Raw genomic sequence first — 25058 nt, forward strand, 5'->3', positions numbered from 1 at the left:
CTTACAGTTGGGTCAGCAAAGTAAGCCACAAATTTTTAGTGGAAGAATTCCTTGATGCCTAAGAGGCACTACACAATTCAATGGTATTTATGCTTTAGCTTTGTCATTTTCCCATTGTAACCTTTGTCATTCCCCAAAGACAGTTTTTTTTTTTTTTAACCACTTAATTAATACTTTGGACTGACAATCCAAGAATCAAAATAAATCATATCCTTACCATGCACACAATTCTGTCCAGTATAAAAGTAATTATTTTATGTTTAAAAAATAAGTGATTGATAGATTCTGAGAAAAAAGGGAATGCTCTGAAACTGAAAAATTATTGACTATGATAACTCATTCATTAGGTGATACCTTGTTCTATACTGCCGCTTCTTATTGGAACCTGTGGGAGTTGTCTTCCCCTACGATTACTGAAGGTTGTGTCTGCAGGAGGAGACTGTCCTGGACTTCCTTGTTGGTGTATTCTGCAATGAAAATTAGGGAAGGGGGAAGGGAGGAAGGAAGCAACACAACTTTAATCCAAGTCAATTGTACAATTTGATTTATTTTACTTTTTCGTCTAAGCCAAACATTAAAATGCCTGTCTGAGCCTCACTGAAGGAAAAAAAAAAAGTAAGCACATTTTAGATGGATGAAAAAAAAAAAAGAGCAATATCAAGAGTGCATGGAAATGGACTGTGAATATATATGTCCCACAGTTCTACTTAATAGAATTAGATTCCCCTCCTTGAAAACAAGGGCAGTCTTGCCTCTCTCTGTATTTTCAGTGATCAATACAATGTCTGGCATATGATAAGCATTTCAAAAATGCTAGTTGACTGACTGACTGATTGACAGGACTTTTGTAATGAGCAGCTTCTAATCGAAATATTATGATTACAAAGATGATCTATTCTTGCTAGTGCTGAACCAAACACATAAAATCGGAGATTCCATTATTTGAATATACAAAATAGGAATTAAGTAGATTTTTGCCAATCACACTACATTTCTTCAAAAATGAGGAAACAATTTTATTTCCAGAATTATTCACACTATCTTCAAACAACTCTAGTTAAATAGCAATGATATATTCATCATTCTTGTATGCTTCTTCAAATTTGTTATTGTGGATATTAAAACTTTTTAATTGAAATTGAATTGTGATTTTGGATAGAAATCACAGTGTTAGAAACAAAGATAAAAATTAGATAAACAGGATGAGACCTGTAATCTCATTGGTATAGAGAATGCTTGATGAAGAATTTTCTGTACCACTGTAAGTCAGCACCTCTATGCACTTTAAAGTCTCAGGAAGTTGCCTGAGACAATGAGAAAGTAATTTATTTGCCTATTGTCACACAGTCAGAGTCTATCAGAAATGACATGAACCTAGATTTTCCTAATTTTGAGGCCAGCTTCCTATGTATGTTACCATGCCACATCCTGACACACAGAAGAAATAAATTACATCACAGAAATTGTGGTTGCTCTATTTACATATGGATAATCATACATTTTAATCTAAGAATCACTAAAATAACTTTTATCTAATTGCAATGCAATTATTTCCTGAAGACTTTAAATGGAATGCAAAGTTTTATTTTAAGTAATTCACTATACACAGTTTTTCCCATTTTAAAAATCATTTCATATGAATATGCCACAAACAGATGGAAAGACGCAACACAGCCAGATTTAATTCTTGATGGTAGTTTTGGGGTACTAAATAGAGAATATCCATCAATACAGAGAAAATATATGTGAGTCTTAGAGGAGGTGTGAGAAGTGTGTCATGAAAAAAAGGATTCCAAGTATAAGTGCCATAATGAGTGAAAGCATCAAATGTTCAGGGAAGTACAACACCACACTGACACCTGGAAGGCAGCACATGAATGTGGGGCTGTACATGGAATAGCAACCTTGTCAGAAGCGGAGAAGCTGGTGCCGACCCTCCTGGCGCAAGGTGATGTATAGAACACAGTGTTCTGACACTAGAATGCTCACTCGACCTTGAGCGAGAGGGATGTTTTCCCCTAATGACTGGCTGATCAGTTGTTCTTGGGGTAGGGTGTCCCCTTCTAGAAAGATGTTGTGGGAGAACCCTAAAACATTAGGGTCAGAAAAAATCTTTCAGTCAACATGTCCACATTATCTTTTCCCACCACCCCTTTGCCCAAGGAAAACCAGTAAATTAATGTAATTGTTCAGTGATGCTCAGAACCAAGCAAAACTCAGTCATTTGCTAGATATAGGTGTGAAAATAAATACAAACAAACCACCAGCATTGAGAATCATCATGCCATAGAAGTTTTAAAGACAAAAACTGACTTTCTTTAATTCATACAAATGTATTTTCTCTTTATCTAAAGGAACTTTAGGTTAACATAGAAAAATCCACTTGGATTTCTTTCAGGAATAGACAAATATGATTTTCAAAATAGAGATAGGAATGGGCCTAGACGTATGATGTTAATAGGAATGCATACTTTAGATGAATGAATTCCCTCTACCAGGCATTTCAGCACATTGGCACTTCAAGTCCTAGAGAGTTGACTGGAGAATTCAAAAATTAAGCAATTTATCTAGTATCAAAAAGCTAGTTTACCTCAGAAATAGGACATGTACTTAGAACATTCTAATTCCTTCTCTTGTCCTCTATTCAGTATGACAAGCTACTTTATTTTTCATAGTACTTTATACTTTTACTCACCATTTAGTATTGATAGGCATTCAAAGACAATACCAGATGGCTTTTTCATGGTATTAATTATAATAGTATTTGGCATAATGTGGGATAAAAATACTTTGGTAAAAGTGAAACTGTTTACAGATCAAAATTTGAACTTCTTCATAACCAAGAGTTTGATTAAAAACACATCAATATTGTAACTTGTATTTTTTCTTATCTGAACAGGAAAAGCCAGAAATTTGGCTATAAATATGCTTTCTAAAGCAAGAGTTTAGATGAATAAAAGGAGGATAGAACTTACTACTATTTCTAAAACATCTGAGTGTAGACTGTGGTCTTTGATCTAACTGACATCCCTAATAAATTGTATGATTTTCACTCACCTTTCAAATAGCTATTCTTTTCAATGACTTTTATTTTATTCTGTTCATTGGCTGAAACAATGTAATCAGACCTCCCCTCCCCTATTTTTTTGAAGATGCGTAGTACATTTGTTCAGAAGTTATTTAAAAGATCCATTAAGTAATAATGAAATGTGTGAGTGAGTATACTGTTTAAATAGATTGTGCACCTTGTTGAAATGGATTGTGTTCTTCAGAGAATAAAGCATTCAGTTTGCTCTCACAAGGACAAATTTTCTTTAATTCTTCATTGAAAATGATGTATTTTCTTCAATTGTAACTGATTTAAGATTTATCTAATTTCACAAAAAGCCAATGTCATGCTTGGGGAATTGAAACAGTATACCTTAGACAGCTCACAAATATTAATCCATACACAGTACTTTGTAATTTGTACTTTGACAGATCTTATTTATAGTACTTAGAATACTTAGAAGTACTATAGTATCTTAGACTAGAAGTATGTATGTGTATGTTGGGGGGAGAGTGGAGGTTGCTAGTATTTCAATTACAGTGGTGGGAAGTGGGGGTAGGGGAGGGAATAATCACACTTTCAACCAAAATTCTTAATTGTAACTACTCATTTAAATAAACAGAATTTTGAAATCTCCAAAATCGCTATATAGTATAGTCAAAGCTGTCTGCAGAGAAGGCAACATCAAGAATTAACTAAAGGGCAAAATGAAATATTGAACCTTTTCTTTAGTGAAATTTTATACATGCGACTATTATTTCCTGAATCTCTATTCCAAAAGTGTAATCCAAATCTATAAGGGCAAAAAGAAAATTTTCAAAGTAGGAATAATTAACAGTAAATAACTATTTCACTTAAGTAGGGTGGCAATAATGATAATAGTTCTCTAAGGGTAAATTAATGAGGATCTGGGCTTGTGATTTTATTGGTACAGAGAACTCCTAGTATTGGAACTTCCTCCACAAAACCATTTCAGAAATTCATCTGTAACTTGTAGTGTTCAAGAACTCTCTAAGTCAAAGTAGTTTCATTCCATGAGATTCAATTATCATTTTAGTCAAAGCCCATGAGTTGAATAATCACTTTAAAATATTGGCCTGTAGTTACATAAATACAGATCTGATATTATTCTAATTGCCACTACATTTTATTAAAAAAAACAAAAAACAAAAAACAACCTTACCAACTGAAACAATTCATTGTATTAGTTACCTTTCCATCTAAGACACTGTTGCATAATTTCAAATTCTACCTGAATTACATATAACTTTTTGAAAATGCAGTTGATAATCAAGGAAACTAATAGAAATATAAGTTCCAAATCAATTTTTTTCCTGTAAACTTCCAAGAAATGAATATTTTCTTGCAATAATTTTATACAGTGAAGTATCTAAAGAATACACATATACATACAAGTATAGATATGTAGAGTGTATGTGTGTAGGGGTGTGTGTGTGTGTGTGTGATTCTTTTATTTTGATTTTTGAGGGTAGCACTCTCTAATGTACCTAGCTGGTAAATACAGCAAACACTCACAGGCCCAATTCCATTATCCATATGTGAAAATTTTTAAACTTCTCTACTTTTTTGATTTGGGTTGATTTGCTCCTCTTAAGTGTTTTGGTAACCTCTTTCTTTTCTTAATATTTCATTTCAATTATTGCAAAACATATAAAAGGTCCACCCCACCCCCAAAAGCAAATAACTTTTTATCAAGGAAACTGATATGTAACTATTTGAAAATTGTTTCTATTATCTAGTTTGAATGTGTCCTTCACAAATTCCTCTTCAGAAAGAGATTGGTTTAGAAACAAATTGAACTGATAGTAAAACTACTCTGCTCACTATAAATGAATCTCCAGAGAGGAAGGAGGGAACATGAACAAAAATTTGAAATATGTGGGAAATGTAATCCTAGATTTTCATGAAGAATTTTTAGAGAAGGTAAGCTTCTGTTTAAACCAAGATCTGCCTAATCTGAGATGGAAAAGAAACTCTTATGGGAACAGTAGATACTGCACATGTACAATGTTGACTAAGTACTATGTGGGAAAAATAGTAAGGAATATTGATCTGTTGAATGATTTTTGCTTAAAGAAGAAAGAAGAGATGCAGTCCATTCGAACTTATTAACAAAAGTATTATGCAAAGTGAAGGGACAGCTGGGTAACACAAGTCCTGTTTGGAGTCAGGAAAAATCATCTTCATCTTCCTGAGCTTACATTAGACCTCAGACACTTAATATGTGAGCAAGCAAATTAATCCTTTTTTGCCTCATTTTTCTCATTTGTAAGATGACTTGGAGAAGGAAATGGCAAACCACTCCAGTATCTTTTTCGAGAAAACCCCTAATAGGTTCACAAAGATTTGGACACACCACCCCACCTTTACTCAAAAAAAAAAAAAAAAAAAAAGAAAGAAAGAAAGAAAGAAAAGAAAAGACTGTACTGAATTGAAATGAGAAACCTAGGACTTTCTCATCAAATTAATTAAAACAATTCTGAGGAGGGAGCGTTTGTCCTATGGCTAAACTATGCTGAAATGTGAGAAATTGTATGGCTCTTAAAACCAATAAGTAGAAGAATAGAATTTGTGCCACTGTCTTAAAGTGGGTGGATACCAAAAGTCCAGTAAAAAAAATATTTTTGGTAAGTTCTAGGCCACTTCCAAAGTTATTTTGGTTCCATTTTAAAATGTTATTCTGTCAATAAGTATTATCCCTTCTAATCTGTGGCTAATTTGATCAGTTTTCTTATGTGCTAGATAAGAATATGTATATTCATATAATGAATCAACAAAGAATTTTATTAGAAAGTCTTGATTTCTCCCATTAAATATCATTTTTCATAAAAATTAGGAGAAAAAACCTTTTTTTTTAATCACATTGAAAATCAATACACTACAGTAGATACAAAGCTGGCCATAGAGTGAAAAAGAAATGGGTTATAGTCTCAAAATTAACCCAGGATGCCTATCCTACTCCAAGTAAGTCATGTAACCTCTTGATTTCACAGTCACTTCACTAAAACTAGAGATGAACAATTAATATCCATTGGCAAAGGAGGTTCCTCAATGAGAGTCCTGTACAAATAATAAAATGACAGATCTGGACAAAACCACATGATTACAAATATGCACACATAAAATTGTGTAAAGCTATCTAATGTTCTTGGTTAAAAGAAGAAGAAAATCGAACTTTGGAAATTAAAAAAAAATAGAGAAAATGCCAGAATGGTAGATTTTGTGATTTAATTTTAGAAATAAGACGATGACTTAGAAATAAGCCCCATTGACCCCAAGAACCAATAACTTCTAGAAATATGAAGTAATCAGTTACTTTTGAAATTTGAAGAATTTGGTTTAGTTTGCTTATCTAGATTCTACAAGTAGCAATGAAACCTTGTTTATTTTGTGGATTTAAAATGTTGGAGTGTAGTGTGAAAAAACAGTAGTTAGTTGGTATAAAGTATATAATAAATGTAAAGACAATTTGTTATTTTTGTGACTTTATATAAATCAGTTGAGTATTATTGAAAAATCAAATGAATATTTGGCAAGGTAATAAGCTGATTATTTTAAGTACTTGTTTAAAATACTATATATGAATTATATGGGTCTACTCCAAGATCATATTTTTTTTTAAATTGAGATAATGTTTTTACATTATACCAATTGCTATGAAAAAGACCTTTCAATTGAATGCCCCAAAATATCAAACTCATTTTTTCCCAGGATGAGAATTCATAAAATATCATCAAGACCCTTACGCACAGAAACTAAATTAAAAATATGGTGACTTTGTCTAAAGAATCTAACCTTCACAGAAGATATAATTTTAGTTAAAATTAATAATTTGGCCACTATGTTTTACTTTGTCAGACTATTCATATTCTGTTGGATCAGATACATCATCAGCTTGATATGATTCAATTGAAAAAGATGATGAAAATAAAAAATCTGATAATTAAAAAAATAGAAGAGAAAGGAAACTACAATTATGTTATATTCAAGTGAAGGCTACTAGAAGTTCTGCTGTGGAAGCAGTGCCACAATTCAGTTAAATATCATTTTATGATGTAGATTATCTTTAAAAAATAGAATAGGTAGTGTGTCATTTTTTATTTATTCTTTTAGTATTTAATGTTCAGGGGATAAAAATTTTTCTTTTATTCTTATCAAGCATTTGATTCTTACCAAGCATATTATTGCATTGTTATGGGATATTTGGAGAAACTAAATATAGAGCTTGCATAACAGAATGAAGTATTTTAATACTCTTACATAATTTTACATTTTAATTAAAAATTCTGACATAGTTGTCATGTCACATTTGAAACATGGTAGCGTGAAAAGAGGACTAACTATTGAGTCTAATGGCTTAGAGAAGTCAATTCTATTGGTTTTATTTTCCTTATTAAGAATGTAAAAGTTGTATTATATGATTTCCATGGTTATTCCATCTATCAACTAGATAATCAGCAAGCATTTAGGAAGCTCCTATTATCCTACTATCAGATAGAATAAAGCACTAGAGATTCCAAATCAGTTCTTGTCCTCTAAATTCATGGTGTTAAGGAACAACATACATATTAAATATATTATATTCTTCATGGAACATAGAGAATATAGTGGTACTTGCCAAATAGACAATATTTAAATTGCTGGCATATTGATACTTGGAAATCTTGAATATTAATGCATTGATAGTTAAACAGTCATATGGTATAGTGGATAGCAAGTCGACCTTGCCCCAAAGTCCTGAGTTTAAGTCCTGGTTCTGACACTAGTTGTTGTATGTCCATGGGAAACTTACCTAATATCTTGGTACTCTTGACAATTTTATGAGATTATAAATTGTAGAGAAACTGTTGATGTGCATTGGTATATAAAGTTTCTTTACCCAAGAGGTCCTTCTACCAGTGAAATCACAAGTCTAGGATCTATTTTTTATTGAATTTATGAGTTGAGGTAAAAATCCTGACATGAATTCAAATGCTTCAGGATCCATGAAGCTATATGTGCGGATAAAAAGTAGGTAGATGTAACCTATCTTAATGAGTAGTAAAATCAACAATAGTCAAAGTAAGATGTAGAAGTTGGAACCTTGTGAATAAGGGACTACCTTCAAATTGTCATACTTTTACCCTCACACAAACCTATATAATTATAGTGATTATCCCATAAGTCTCTTTAATTTCACAAAATTAATTTCACATTTGAACACTTCAAACAAGAGGCAGTACATAAGAAACACTTGAATATATGTTGCAAAATATAATATAAATGTATGTATGTATAGCTACAAATGTATATATATATATATATATATACACACACACACACACACACACACACATATATATATATATTTAAAATCAAAGATAGGTCATTAACAATAGCATAGAACTAAGCCTACCTTTCTGCATCAGATGCATTGCTTTTCCTAGTCTGTTTTTGGTTGCTAGATCTTTCCGACTTTCGAGATTGCCTGTGAAATTAGATGTTTAAAAGTACAGAAAATAAGCTAAATAAAGTCATAATCATACAACAAAATGACAAAAAGAAACTGACAGATGGAAAAGTCCTATATAATTCCTCAGCAAATAGTTTTATGGAATCAATGTTTTCCAATTAAAAAACCATTTAGAAACTGGAAATATGGATAAGAAGGGCTGTCAAATGGGAAAACCTGGTATGAGAAGCAGGAAGGGGCTCATTTCAACCTCTTAATTCCATGTGAAAATAGTTGAAGGTAGATCCCTGCATGGTCATTTTCCCCCCAATGACAAGCAGAAAATGAAGTGGAAAAAGAAATGCTAGGAAAGATGATGGTGATAGTGATGTGATAGTTAATATATCATTTAATAATGAGAACAGAATCAAGTCTACATTGAAAGGCACCAGATTTCTCCAAAAAATCCATAACTAAGAAAGATCTATGGTTAAACATTCTCCATTAGAGTGAAATAAAGTGCATTCTCAAATCTAGTAAATGCTATTGCTTCCCTCTTTGTCCTACATATTTCCTATCTTGCTTATTCAATCAAAATTTTCCAAAGATTTTTTTAAAATTTAAATTCAAATATCATAAAATCTTTAAATTAGTATAGAGTCCTCCACAACTCAGGGATTTTGTTTCTCAAAAATTTATATAATAACTTAGACTTCCAAATTCATTTTTTATAAAAACACTAAGATTAGATTGCAAATGTATACATATCCTACCCATACAAGATTACTTATCTCTTGCTCCAACTGAACTATCATATATATGTGCATTTGCAAAAATGTAGTTAATAAAGTTCAAGTATTAACAATTACATGGAAAAAACACAATACATGGAAGATTAGGGTTTTTCCCCCTTGTTTGTTAAATACTATGAATGTTAGTGTTTACCCTGCTGCCTTCTTTTCTAACACCCTATTCAGCATTTGTTTCCCCAGCCTCAGCTCTGGAATATCCTGCCCTACAAATTATGTTTTACTGCTATTCCTCACTGTACCACAATATGTTTGTCCCAATTCTTCATCCACACCAGAGGGAATTCTTTCACTCTCCTCATCTGTTTCTTGTTGTGCAAGAGTATGGAGCTATGTAAAACTAAGGCACCAGAATAAAGCAGATTTGGTCCCTGAAGTTGGTGACTACTTGTTTTAAATTGCCCGTTTCTGAGATTTGCTGCTTTGGCAGTATCAAGCTAATGTTTTGCTGGCAGTGCATTATTATTGGGACAATTGCATAAAGGGACAACCCTTTTTGCCTTATGACAGGCTGCATAGTAGAATTATCTTAAAAATAATATCAAAATAATTAAGGCTTATGAAGTCCTTCAATGATCTCATTTGATCCTTTATAACAACCCTGTTATAAAGTTGAGATTTTTACTAAGAGATGATTTTTACTCACAGGTGATATTTCTATTCACATATTATAGATTTGGAAATTGAGACTTGGACAAGTTAAATAATGTGACCAATGCCCAATTTAGAACATGAAGTCAGGTCTTTCTTGATTCTAAGCCCAGTACCCTGTTCACTATGTCATCTTGTTTTTCCTCCCAGATTCTGAATCTGAAAGCCCCAGAGAAGTGTCTACCAAGTGGTCAGAATTTGCAGAGATGGGGACTCCAGGTTGCCTGGGAATGTCCCTCAACAACCCTTCACAGTGACAAATCAACCATTTTCACTGCTGAATTAAGAACATCTCCTACTCATTCTTTTTATTAGTTTCCTTCCAGTTAATTACATAGTGAAATGATTCAGGATATTTTATTCATATGTAAAGGTTCTTAAATCTAACATCTTGGGAAATACCTATGTAAATCTGTATTTATTCAGAAATGGCACTGAATGACTTAGAGATCTTAACAAATCATATGCTGTCTTTAAAATTCTTTCTACCTTCTCCACACAGCTCATAGACTCCAAATGATGACTCCTTAATCTAATTTTGATAATTCTCTGCATTGTATTGTAGCACAACTTAATTTTGGTGAGTGTTTAAAATTTGTCCTTTTACTTTTATAAGTGCCTACCTAAATTTAGACAATTCTCAGAACAATGAAAGAAAATAGCAAATCCCTTAAAGAAGAAAAGTCTTATCAGTTTGCAATCCATGGTTTTAATAGTGTGTCATTGTAATGACCAGATATTTGAGATGACTTCAATACAAAGGATTAGTCTAAACATATTATGTCCAAGTGATATTTACTATGAATAATAATGATGTCACGAATTAATATTGTGGAATTATGTGGAATCTAAAGGCATTTCCTACTTTGAGCGACAGCTTGACAGATGTAGGTCTAACACAATACACAAGAAATAAAGCTCTTTCTAGTTTTATAAATGCTTTGCTAAGCAGACACACTTTGGCAAAATAAAAATTTTAATTGGCATCCTTTTAAACATTAATTAAAACATGCAATGGGTTTTTGTTAGAATGAGGTGTTACATGAAAATAATTCCCATTGGCTATAGTTTATAAATTAGATATCTGTGCTATATAAACTTCATCATTATTATGCAGAGTGGTGTGCCAGAGCCAGCTAGACCTGGGTCATGAAAACTGATTGTTAAACTTTCAGTTTGAACATATATCTATTAGATCAGCATACAGTACAATAGTACTTGACTTTGTCATTTTTGTCTATATTTTAAAATGCAAAGGAGAAAATGTCAGTAATGTAGTTTATCTCTAAAGTATATTGGACGTAACTTCCCTACCCCTAGTCTCTGAGAGCTGCTTGTGACCCATTTACTAGAACCATTCTCTGATTAAAACCAATATCTCAAATGTGTATGAGATACCCTGAGAGGGATAGTGGCTGGTGAATCAGCCTTGGTGTCTGGAAGAGAAGGCTCAACTTCTGCCTTCAACACATTATGATTAAGTGACCCTGGGCAAGTCCCTTTACTTCTTAGCATAGCCAGATGATTTTTCTAAGACCTAAAGCAATAAAACTGTTGCTGATTTACTAAGATAGAAAGAATTTCCTTACTGAAACTTTCTGCATCAATAAAGGGACAGGTTTTGTTTTGTTTTTAAATAAGTAAAATTTAGCAAAGGCATTCTTATTATAAGTAGTAGCTATCTTCAAGAGATATAATTTGCAAAGCATTTGAAGAGTTAATTTTGACTACAGAATTAACATTTCCTTCAAAGTGGACAATTTCATAAATTGCCACTATAAGTCTCTCTTCATAGGTGACATTTGAAAAAAAATGTGTTGTAAAAGGTATCATTTACAAGTTTCATTCTCTTTAAAATGAACAGGAGATGGAAATGGCAAACCACTGCAGTATGTTTGCCAAATAAACATCAAATGAAGTTATAAAGAGTTGGACATGACTAAAAAACAGATGAATATACTCATGGCTATAAGGTCAATGTTCTTGACTCTAGGACTGGCTTTCTATTCACTGAAGCCATCTAGCTGCCCTTTTTAATTGTACCATAGATACATATTTTTACTCATATAATCAGAAAGTTCATAACATTATGGACTTTAGGAGGACATTTAATCTCCTTCTAGGTACTTTGTAATTTATTGCCCAGTCTTCTCATTTCATAAAGGCACAGAGAGGACTAGATTATTGGCCAAATGTCAGATAGCTTTTTGTGGTAGAGAAAGGTCTATAATCTAGGTCACCAGACTCCTAGTTTAGTGTTCTCTCTAGATATACTATACTGCTATTCTACATGACTTTTTTCTTATATAATGGAAATCTGGAAATAATATTGAAAGAAAAGTATGGTAATCCTCAGCATTTTTGATTTGTCTCATATGATTTCTCCTAAATAGAGCTATTATCTGCTATACTGTATTCATTCTTAGAGGTCTTTTAAAAAAGAAAAACAATATACTGTGGCAGAAATATTATGGACTCTGGCTCTGAAATCTGGGTTCAAATTCTGCTGCTATTCTCTTAGTTGTTGTTCAGTTGTTTCAGTCATATCCAATTGATCCAATTGTTCAGTTATTTCAGTCATGATCCCATTTGCAGTTTTCTTGGCAAAGACACTGGAAAGATTTGCCATTTTCTTCTCCATTTCATTTTACAGATGAAGAAACAGACAAGCAGAATTAAGGGACATTCCTAGGGTCACACAATGAGTAAACACCTTAGGCTCAAGAAGATGAATCTTCTTGTCTTTGGAACTTGTACTCTAGATACTGCACCAATTCCTTGCATCTTTAACAAATATGCCCTTAATATTTGAATAAATTTTCCTCAGTCTTTTTGAATAGCACTTTGCAGATATTATAGTGCAGTGTTGACATAAAGGTAGATAATTATTGACATTTTCTAATTTTACTTTTTAGAGGAGATAAAAATAGAGTTAATTATTTTTCCTATGTTCTTAGAATCCACTATTTTTTCAGCTACATAGATAATGATTTCCATCAAAACCTTCAAAATTATGTTACTGTCTGAAATGATCTTCTCTATATGTATACTTGGTCTAATGCAGCAGTTATTCCTATTTTTGCTTGCTCTAGTCCATTTCTACATTGTCATGGAAACACTCCAATGTTAGATTTCAAATGTTGTTCCTCAGACATTAGAAATGGGGGAAAAACTGTACTATATACATCATTACAGATCTTTTCTAAATGTTCTTTGCTTGTCCCATCTCCAAACAATTCATTTTAAGACAAGTTGACAAATTAAGTTGCTTGTTGAGCTTTTCTCAGATACTATGTTCTTTTCTTATTCATTGCCTAGTGACTCTCTTTTGACAAAGTTTCTCCATGATAATATTGAAAATGGAAAAGGCCTTCCTATGAGTGATAAAGTTTTACAGATACCTATTTGCAAATTATTATGCTGGAATTAATATATAATTCAAGTCTCCAAAATGAGAACTGTTATAATTCAAAAAAAAGTTTGATCTGCCTACATACGCATTGCTATTATTCAGTAACTTCTGTTGTGTTTGACTCTTCATGAAGCCATTTGGAGTTTTCTTGGCAATGCCACTAGAGAGGTTTACCATTTCAATCTCCACCTCATTTTACAGAAAAGGAAACTGAGCCAAAGAGGGTTAAGTTGTTTGGGCAGGTTCACACGGATAGTAAATATCGGAAGCTAGACTTGAACTCAGGTCTTCATGACTTCAGGGTCAGTATTCCATCCACTAAGTCACTTAGCTACATCACTTACACATACACACATACATATATATGTTAATGTATATACACATATATGCATATATATCCTATATATCCATATACCTTTATATGTATGCCTATTATATATATGTGCATGCATCTATAAATATAGGAAAAAGCAATGGGTAAAGAATTCCTATTGTACAAATTATGATAGATGGTTGGGTGGACACTACATAATGGTAAAACAAATAAAGATTGCTTTGAGCATGATGGGATCCCTCTTGTGGAGGATTTAAAAGACAAGGGTGAGAGTTACAAGATGAGAAGTCATAGAGGAATGCAATCTATACTGTTGGGGAGAGTGTCTACATTAATGAGATCATAAGTTCCTTTAAAGGAAAATTTCATTCTTAGTTCTATAAAATGTCTCTTTCATTCTTGTCAACAGGCAGAGCATAATATATTTGGTCATAGATACATTTCCAAAACAACAACAAGCACTGATTTAGGGCATCAGAGCACTTGGGTTCTAATTCTATATCTTTTACTACAAACTTGCATAATTTTGGGAATGTTTCCTTTCTGGAAAAAATAACTCTGCCTTCTACTTCAGAGAGTTGTTATGAAGATTAAAAGAGATAATATAGGTAAACTGATTTTGAAGACTCTAAAGACTTTAAAATGAAAGAAAAATTAAAAGTAAAGAGTCTTCGTGACCATCAAATATATGACTTCCTTAATCAAGCCCAAATCTACATACACAATCGTAAATGTTATTTTTTTCCTTCAAGTTTCATTTTCTCTTACTAATATCTATAATTAACTTGCTTTAAATGTGAAACAAACTTAATTTAATCTTGTTTGCCAGATGTGACTTTTAAATTTATTAATAAAAAATTAGCAATCTATTATAAGAAAATATTTTAAAAACTAATGATAATTTGTAAATTGCTCAAGTCCATTAAGGAATCATCATATATGATCCATTCAATGAAGCAAAAGAGGAAAACATTCAAATATTATGATAAAGAAAGTATGCTAATATTATAGGCATTTCTATTCCTAAATAAATAACAATTTTTAAAAACTGAAACTGAAATTTGATAAATAAGAATACCTCAGTGTAGTTGCTGGTTTATCACTTTGATGGCATATACTGTCTTGTTTAGGAATGCAAGACTCCATCATCCAGGTCCTTCTTAATTTGGGGAACATGGAATTGGATTTGGACATAATGGATAGAAACAGAGAGATGGTCACATGCAATGAAGATGGCCACATGCAATCAAAAGTCAGAAAAGCACGTGCATATACATTTAGCCACCAAATACCAAATAAAATTTCTGATGCCTTTACAAAGGTGATTTTCTTTTGTGTAGATGAAGGATATTTTTTGAAAAAGTGACATCTGCAAAGGATGATGAAAAGCATGAGAAATGGTTAAATGTTGCACATAGTAAGTGATTACACTGAATCATAACTGTGATTCATGATAAATTGTCTTCATAAAATTGAGTGTATCTATTAAAAAAGCCTCCTCAGGGAGAAATGTTCATTTAGGTGATTTGATGAGGTCTAAAGATCTTATTTTGTTTTCATCAATAAGAGTGAATTTAGCCATATCAAATCAACTTATTCCCTGGCCTTCTTGGTCTTAGGCTCCTGTGATTAAACCTAAATGGAGAGTAGACATTACCAAAGGATATATAAAACAAATTGCAGAATGAAACTTGATAAGCAGAATTTTTGCTATGTAAACTCACTAATTAAATTTAAATAAGCAATAGAAAATGAAGCAGATTGCTTTGATTTTATCTCTCATCCTCACTTCCTTCCACCAGTCTCGTCAGCTTTCATAAAACCTAGAAATTTTCAGCATATAACTGGATTTAGCCACCAAAACATTTTGCCAATGAAATCACTTTATGATGCCACTGTATAGATTAAAGCTTCTTAAACTATTGGTTATGGTCTCATATGAGGTTTTATAACAATGCACAGGTCAAAAAATTATGATTTATTATCAATTAATATTTGATTTGTATACTTAATTATATACTTATATGCCTGGGGTTGTATAAAAAATTTCCCAAATGAAAATGGGTAGCTAGTAGAAAAAAGTTTAAGAAGTCCTGGTGCAGATGATTATCCCAGATAGCTGTAACCAGAATATTTGAGTTAATGATTCCATCAAAAATAAAAACAAAAAAAAATAAAAATAAACAAGCAAAGAAGGTTTAAAAAAAATTGCAAATGTGTTAGGAAAAAAGTTTTGTCCTGAATAGTTTACACTTAACAGTTTGAAATATTTAAAATATTAATAAATAGGTCATCCAACATTTATTAAGTTCTTGATATGTGCAAGGCAACATAGAAAGCCCTAAAATGGATACAATTCAAAAATAACACTTGATATTCCTAATCTATATTTTAACTTGAAAATACTTGTTATACTTAACTATTCTCATTCTGACTTAGGAACAATCACAAAATAAAGAAAAAAGTAATCAATTATTGATTTTTTTTTAAATTACATGATGCTAATGATAATTACCATATTTCTACTCATATTTTTTAAAAATTCATTTTAATTATTACAACTAAGCCCACATTTTGTTCAGAGACAGAAACACAACTGGAGCACACATACACTAAAGCAGCTTTAAGGAATTTAAAGAAAGCTATTTTCACAGTGAATCTTTGTTTTAAGAACATCAAGTTCTCAGCTGGGTAAATTATAGCATATTAAAAATAGCATCTATGCCAAATAGACACTGACACTGAAATAGTAAAGTTAAAAGGCATTTCTTCATCTTGCAAATTCATATTTTTCCCTCCCCTTTTTCCTTCCCCCAATAGTATAGCTGCCAAATATTCAGGATATACTTCAGGGTCAGAAATGCCTATCTTTTTTGTATCAATGTCTAAGAAATCTCTAAACTTACTTAAAAAAAAACTACAATATATGATTTAAAGTGGTTAAAAAAGAGAGCCTTTACAATAACATTTTTTCTAATAATGGACTAAAATACAGAAAAATGTAAAAGGCAAAAAATAAAGTGTTTCAAGTTGTTTAAGTACAGTGTGAATTTTGATAGCAAAACATTTTGAATGTTATGATTTTATCTTTCTTATATATCCTGCATCAGTTGCTTAAGATATACTTTAATCCATGTGAAAAAAGAAAATATATCCTAAATAACCAAAATATGAGAGTCACTTATTTTATAGTGGATATAGATCAGGCCTCAAAGTCAAGAAAATATGTAGTTAAACCCAGTCGCTCATACATGCTTGCTCTACGGGCAAGGGACTTAGCATGTCAGTGCTGTGAAGACAAAATTTATCAGATTCAATCAACTAACAATTTAATAGTTAACAAACATAGAAGTATGTGTGTAGTTTGTTCTGCTCTTTGTAATTATTATCTCATTTTATGATCAAAAAGAGCCCTGAAATATTATTCTAATAGATGAAGAAACTGAGACAATGATTAGTTCAGGTTCACCAAAAGATTTGAACATAGATCTTTTTTACTTCAATTCCAATGCTCTTATCCATAGCAGCATTTAGTTGCTATCAAATAAAAGATGATTTGAAAAGAGATGTTCAGTACATATCAGTTCTTTGCAGAATATTCACTAATAAATGTATTTGGGAGCTCATTAGTTGGGAACTTTTCACTGATGATACCAATCACATGCTTTGCAATTTTTGTCTATGTCCTTCCGTGTATTCAATTCTGAGGCTCATCCATTGTGCTGGATACCTTCTTGGCTTTCTCTTGGTATTTACAGAGTATTCTGATTGTTCACCTGTCATCCCTTAATCCTGCCACATAACTAGCCCATATTCTTTTCCCATCATGCAGTTCACTGAGAATATCTTCCCCCCCCCCCCCCCCCCCCCCCCCCCCCCTTTTGTTTTCCTTGTTGATAACATACTGGAATTGTAATTCTTTGAAGGTGGTAGTATTTTATCTTAACTACCACACAGCAATACGAGAAAATAAGTATTGAAAAGATAGACCTTTGTTTCATGGGAAGCCCATTAAATGAGCTTTTGCAATTTCCCGAAGGTAATGTAACTCATTCTCTTTTTTTCTATCTGTATTTACTGTCCATTGACACTGTCTGTTCCACATATACATGCTGGTGGGGCACACTGAAATCTCAGCAATGGATATTTTCTTTCCATTCATTTCTCTGTGTGGATGGACATGCCAAAGGTCTTTGAGTTTTATAGCCCTTTCCCCAAAAGTTTTGTAATATAAAGTTTAACACAATCTATACATCATCTCTGAAAGAACACCTACAAGTCTTCACTATTCACAGGAAATTCTTCTTCAACCTGGATTTGATGCTTCACTTTGGCAAGAATAGGTAAGGCATAGGACACATTTCCCTTTTTTGTGCCTCACTTGAAACTTTATAACAGAAACTATTGAACAGGATGATTTTAGTTATTTCCTTAAAGGAGTCTGGAATGTTTTTTAATATTTGGATTAATACTCCTTTAAAACAGAGATACATTATGTTAAAATACACTATATCTCTTACTGGTTTTCTTAAATAATCAAGTGATTACCACAATGAATTTTTATTATTCCTAACATTTTCCAGTCAGTTGCAAAGTAGTAGAGTTACGGTCCATTGCAATTTATTACTTTGTGGTTGTTTTCCAATACTTCCTTCCATTAGAATGCCCTTAATTTTTGTACAGATAACCTATATAAATTTTTGTTTATATGAGAGTATGCATATGTAGTAGCAGTACTTAAGTTCTCTTTTATTAAAATAATCTGATTTTTCTCAATACCATTGGTATTGTGATGGAACACATAACAAATCCTGATGCTCTTATTGATCTCTTAGTCCAGCAAGTATCTTCTTCCATTTGATCTAATTTGACTGCTGCTTATCTTATTTTTGTTCTCTTGAAAGACAAAGCAAATGTCAGCAAAGGCAGAACTGTGATGTGAGGATTCAAATAGGGTTCTTCAACCATCTTTGATTGAGCAGAGTTTGAACTATTGGTTTTTGCACATCTTTCCAATTTATTACCACCTTCCAATTTTTTAAATCTTTGTTTAATTGAATATCTTTATAATACACTGATTTTCTGGGAATGAGTTTATATTGTAAAGGCAGCATTGTTTGCTAACCATCTCTATTTGGCAAGTTAAATATTTCTTTTATAATATACTTTCCAGGCTTTCTTGAACTTTCTGTTGTGGCAATTAATTTATGTTATCTAAACTTTTTGATAAAATTAGAATAGTTGGTGCCAATTTTTTTTATTTACTCATTTACTTGCAGAATATGTTAACCAAATTCAGAGAAATACATCACCAGAAATCTTACTGACCATCAAATTCAAATTACAACTGCCTGATCTTGGAAAAGTCACTTATCGTTCTGAAGTAATTTCCTCAGAGTTAAAAATGATAGTGATATAAGTCTTAGATCCTTTCTTTATCAGTATTGATGTCACTTCCCCTCTTTGAAGAGCCTTTACAATCTTGAATCATTTAACTCTCTCTGGGCTAATGTTTTTTTGATCTGGCTATGGCCAGTATAAAGAAAGTTATAATATGCAATTGTTGTTTGTCCTTCATTCTCGAAGACAGTCATGATATCAGGGAGGTGATGCCATGACATGTGAATTGCATTTAAGTTAAGAAGAGGTCTGTAAGATAACCTGCCTAACTTTCTCCTCCAGAGCCATCTGGGTCTAGTGGTTAAATACAGATTAAGCCAATCAAATCAGATAAAACATGTCCAGTGCTTTGCAAACAATGACAAACTTAATATTGAATATTTATTACCTGGATTAATTGCATTTAAAATAAGCATGTGTGTATAACTGAGTTTAAAAAAATCTTTGGTGTCTTTTTTCCATTTTAGAAACTAAAAAAAAAAGTATTGTTTTCTTTCTCTCCTTTTACATGTATCTTAACTATCTCAAAGGAAAGTCTATTGATAACTAAAACCACTAAAAATCAAACAAATGAAATACAAAATAATGAACCATAATTCTTGACAGGAAATACACAATCCAATATGTCTTTAAATAATATTTAAAGTCTTCAATAAAATCTGACTTATGAATTACATTTTAAGAATTGAATAAATTTTCTCCAATACTGAAAGGAAAAAAGTCTAATATTATATGACAAACTATCAGAAATATTTAACTGAATGCATATTTAAAATAGTATAATAAGTTCAAAAATGGATTGGAAGAAGAATAAAACAACCGAGATTAGAAGCAATGGAAGATGTTGTGACCCGTGGGAATCAGCATGAATGGAAGCACTGGCATTATTTAGTCAAACCAAACTTGCCAGAAAAATTGATCCTATATAATGTTTGCCTTAAAAATGAAAATGTGAAATATGTCACTCCCCTCTCTCTTTCACATACCAGAGCTTGTCAGCAATAATTCTGAGAAATGAGACAATTGAGACTGATTTGCTGCCTGAGAATAAAAGAAACAGACTCTGCAGCAGAAATTAAGGCATTATAAAGCACCTGAGGACACACATGGATGATTTTTAAGATTGTTTTAGGATTGAAATCAATATTAAAATATTTTGCAACAAGATTAAAGAAAACATGGTTCATTTGGCATCTGAATAGTGTCCCTGAATGCTCACCTGGGTTACATCTGTGAGTATTCTGAGGTGCTGTATATTAGTGGGAAGCAATCAGGGATAGAATCACAAGGATTTTCTCTGAGCTCTTGGCAGTAAGCATGTAATGAATTCATTTCCAATATATTCAATCTGGTAGCATACAAATTTTGTAGGTGACTTTTCCATTAGGAGGAATTGACTAGTACCTGTCATCCTCAGGAGATGCATGCTGGATTTGAATCCTGGGACTAGTAGGTCTTCGCCTATCTAGGGAAGGGGAACATCTACCCCTGTTTGTCCAATGAATAGGACAGGAAAAAAAAAAACAGGACATTTAGTATTTCCTTAAAGTAAAAGATATGTGGCATATAGGGACTGGAAAAAGTATCACCAAAAGGCAAAATGCTTTTTTCTAACTTCATAATTATGCATTTAAAATATATATTCTAAGATGGATACACCATTTTTGAATAAATTAATAATTATATTACACAACAGGATAACTAAAATCTATTGAAATTATTTCAATATTTAAAACTGTAAGTACTCCAAAAGTTCCACTTGGGAAAAAGCTTGATTCAAATTTTAAGGAGTTTTATTCTTGGTTGGTTTCTTTTTGCTTATATTAGTTTTAAAATAAATTAAAATTAAATTAAATTAAATTAAACTTTAAAATCCTATCAGAAAAATTCAAAGAAAAGAAATAGTTTTATGAATTCACTTCAAGTCTCATGAGAAGGTACAATGATACCTCTCATTTGAAATATACTAGAATCCTATATACTTTGAAGAAGCAACTATTAAAGATGGATTTAGGCACAAGTAATATGGAATCCCAACAAATTGTAGAAGGTCTTTGCATTTCTTTTCTGCAGCACATTTTCATTTTTTCTAAAAATTAGATTGATATTTTAATATACATACTCTGTGAAACTGAATGGATTGGGGAAACTGAAGTATTAGGGTAAAGATACCTAGACTGAGAAACAGGATGTCTGATTTCAGACCTTATTTGTAGTAACTAACTCTATGACTGTTCTTGTTTTTTCACTTGAAAAATGAAGATCTATAACTTTTATCTTTTAGGTTCCTTTTAGTGCTTAAACTCCATCATCCACATTATAAACTATGAATAATCAAAGATATATGTGTGTATACATGTATCTGAATATACACACATGTATATACACAAATACATATCCAAAATGGATCAGGACAAACTTTGGGAATTGGGAGTGCCCTCCTTGAATTTTAGTGTAAGGAAGAAGATAGGCAAGAACATTGGTTCTGGTGTCAGATGCCCTTGGTTCAGATCCTTGTTGGACCACTTGCCATCTGTATGGCTTCAGGAAAGTAATTTATTTAACTTCCCTGCGCATCCTTATTAGCTAAAATGAGAGGCTGAACTAGATACTCACTAAGGTCAATTATAGTTATCAATCTGATTTTCACGGCAATGGGGAAAAAAAACTCATTTAGAAATATGACTAAGAGGTATAAAAGGGCTATGAGCTACTTAGAAATATCAGACACTATGAATTACTCTCTTTTCTACGTATAAGAGCTACTTATAAGTAGGCAACCCTGATAGTCACTTAAGGACCTGTGTCATTAACAGCCTACTTATAAACTACTTGCTTCAAATAATTATATATCTCTTTGAACATAATGAAGGAGAATTTTTGTTTATTTATTAATTTGGGGAATATGTTGGAGAGTTTGGGCATTTTGGTCACCTGACTCTGACTCTGCCACTCTGGTTATTCATGTGACTGTAGAAATCAAATAAACTCTCTGGTCCTTAGTTTCCTCATTCCCAGAGGATGCTAGGAGAATGTAAGCTTCTTAACAGCAAAAATTCATTTTAATCATTCTATCTACAGTGCTCATTGTAATGCTTGGTACTTAGTAGGCATTTAATGAATGCTTACTGCATTGTAAGAGAAAGTTAATGGAAGAGAGGAGAGAACAGGATGTATTATTAAATTTAACTTATGCTAACAGTATTTAAATACTTTAGTAATTATGCATTGTAAACTTAAAGCGTTTAAAACCTAAGATATGTTGCATTTACATGGTAACTTAATGTTTACCAAACCCTATATAAAGAAAGTCAAGTTTAATAAAGGTTTGCCTTCTCTGCTGGCTTCCATACATAAAAAGACACAATTGCCAGAACTTTACAAATTTGTTGCATTTTGTGATGTTACTCTCATTAAAAGGTATTTCCAATGTTGCAGAAATGAAATATGGTCTAAAAACAATTTTAGCTTATATAGAAATCTTATCAATATTTTTTTTATTACAACAAGATCATTTTAACTTGGTCATTATGAATAAATTTGCTTCTTGAGGCCAAATTCCAGCCCAGGGATTGTTCAAAGAAAGAAAGGAAAAAAGGAAAACACCATAATTATACACCATGAGAACTAGGAGGAGAAGTTGAACATTTAGGAAACATTTTGGAATGCATGCTGTTCAGAGATAATTTTTCTAATATAATGATTAAATAAAGCATAATAAATGTTACTGAGTACTCAAAGTCCTTCGATATGCTGATATGCAAGCAATTAGGCAGCTTCATTTTTTCTTATATATTGGATACCTTAAAAGAATGCTAAATTCTTAGTTAATTTTTTACATAAAATATGCCATCTATTTCAATATTAAAATGTCAAAAAGGATATTAAATAATGAGAAGAAAGTATTTTTATTAAATATGCATATTTTACCTAGCAAGACTAAAAATATAATATTTAAAAATTAATATTTGCCTTTAAAATTGTTTAAATTTTAGTTCTTTCCTATTTAGCTTATATATAAGAAAAAACACTAAAACGAGTATGATGGGATTTCAGTCAATTCCTTTCTTACTCTATCCTTTTCTTTTCCTTTGTCTCTTCCTTTACTTTTTTCTCATTCATCTTTATCCTCCTTACTTCTAACAACTCCTCTCTACCTTCCTTCTCTCTCTTTCCCCCACCCTGTCTCTCCTTCCCACTTTCCATCCCTCTCCTTTCTCCTCTCTCTCTCTCTCTCTCTCTGTCTCTCTCTCTGTCTCTCTCCCCATCTCTGTCTTTTGCTCTCTGTCTCCATCTCTCTCCTCTTCTTTCTCTTCTTTTCCTGCCCCTTCATACTTATCCTTAGTGATATATTTATTTCTATCCCTGGTTCTAGCATTAGATCTCTGGAAATGGTGCTAGTTTTTGCCATCTAGTGGCAAGAAAGAATATTAAGAAGAGAAGGTCAATTGCAATTATATATGCAAAAGAGATTATTATTTTTTTAAAAATATATGACATTTCTAGGAAATACTAACAGTGAAATCAAATAGATATAATTTTTACTACATAATCTGTTTGCTTCCAAAAGATGTGAAATTAAAGTTTGAGAAAAAAAAAAGAGTTCAAGTCAGGTACCAAATTCAGTGTTATACAGATCAGTCAAAGAAAATATATATTAATAAATATTTTTATCTGTTTGATCACAAAAATATATGTAAAAATACAACTCCATGCCTGATTCAGGTGTCTACAATCTCTTAACAACATGTTATTCACTCCTGTCCATGTCTCCTTTCCTTTTTGTTTTTCCTTCTCTTTCTTCTTTCATCCCCATATTTTTTTCTCTCCTTCTCTCTGCAAGTGTCACCCAATGACACCCAGAATAATTTTTCACCTCCATTGTTGATCCTGGAGACTAATATGTTATTGACCTATGGTTTAGGTGAAATCAAGAGTCCAAAGAGTAAGGATAATATTTAGCTTTATTTATGACTAAGATGTGAATGTAAGACAGATGCGGCATTTAAAAAATAGAATTACCCTTGGGATTCTTGCATAAGACCCCAAACTAAACACTAACAATCAGATGCTAGAATGGAGTTGAATATTCAGTGAAGTCTTAAGAAATTAGAAGCTTCAGTATCCCTAGAATCATATTACAAATGTAGCTCTGTGATGAAGTTGCTGATGGATCTTAAATAATTATCCCATGTCTCTTAAGATCCTAAATTCATGGAATTGGAGATAGGCTCTCAAATCCAACCTTATTTGTTTGAAGTGAAACCCAGAGACGTAGAGGGATTTATTTAGGGTCACAGAATTAATGTCTAAGGATGGCTTTTAACCCAGGTTTTCTAAATTCTATGTCAAGAACTTTGTCCACTATGCCTTTTTACCTCCTTTATATGACTTAGAATCCTAAGAGTTAATGTCACATGAAAGTAACATTAACTTTGTGCAAAAAAGAAGTCAGCAACTCTGCTATCATCTGTTTTTGTCTCTTTCAAATTCATTTTCGTAGGTGAATAAAGAAAAGCAGTAACATCCTTAAAGTATGAAGAATGATGCCAAACTATTAGCAAATGTTTTTGTTCAAATTATCTATTCATTTTTATGTATTAATAGATATTTATTTTTGTATATAAGTTTCTGATGAGGGGTAGTATTTCTGACCAGACTGACTGCTGGAAGGTAGAACAGGAAAATTCTGCAGAATATCAACAATAGGTAAGTGATTTAGGATAGGCAGACATGGTAGATGAGACTACTCCCTCTATCAAAACTTATTGACAGCTATTTTGCATTTGCAGAGATGAGATGACTTGCCCAGGGTTACATAGTCATCTGAGGCCAGATTTGAATTCAAGTTTTCCTGATTCCTGATTCCAGTTAGCTTAGTCTAGTGCTCAACTAATTCACCTAGCAATATCAATTTGTCTTTCAGATGTTTTAATATATTTTGAAACCAT

The 25058-nt window shown here is 32.0% G+C and overlaps 1 protein-coding gene across 26 annotated transcripts in view; it reads right to left on the bottom strand.

Annotated features, from left to right (window-relative positions):
- Positions 1-25058, bottom strand: part of RIMS1 (regulating synaptic membrane exocytosis 1) — a 695397-nt gene that overhangs the window by 154193 nt on the left and 516146 nt on the right. For 10 of the 26 annotated variants that reach the window (XM_031964645.1, XM_031964638.1, XM_031964642.1 and 7 more), the window contains 2 exons: positions 8466-8537; positions 355-467 (listed from right to left, as the gene is read on the bottom strand). In XM_031964645.1, coding sequence (XP_031820505.1) covers positions 355-467; positions 8466-8537 — 185 coding nt within the window. Of the gene's footprint in view, positions 1-354; positions 468-1904; positions 2088-8465; positions 8538-14785; positions 14867-20511; positions 20655-25058 lie in introns of those variants that run through there. The other 16 variants (XM_031964640.1, XM_031964631.1, XM_031964632.1 and 13 more) reach the window with 6 other exon arrangements.

This window comes from Sarcophilus harrisii, chromosome 4, assembly GCF_902635505.1.
Source record: "Sarcophilus harrisii chromosome 4, mSarHar1.11, whole genome shotgun sequence".
Lineage (NCBI taxonomy): Eukaryota > Metazoa > Chordata > Mammalia > Dasyuromorphia > Dasyuridae > Sarcophilus > Sarcophilus harrisii.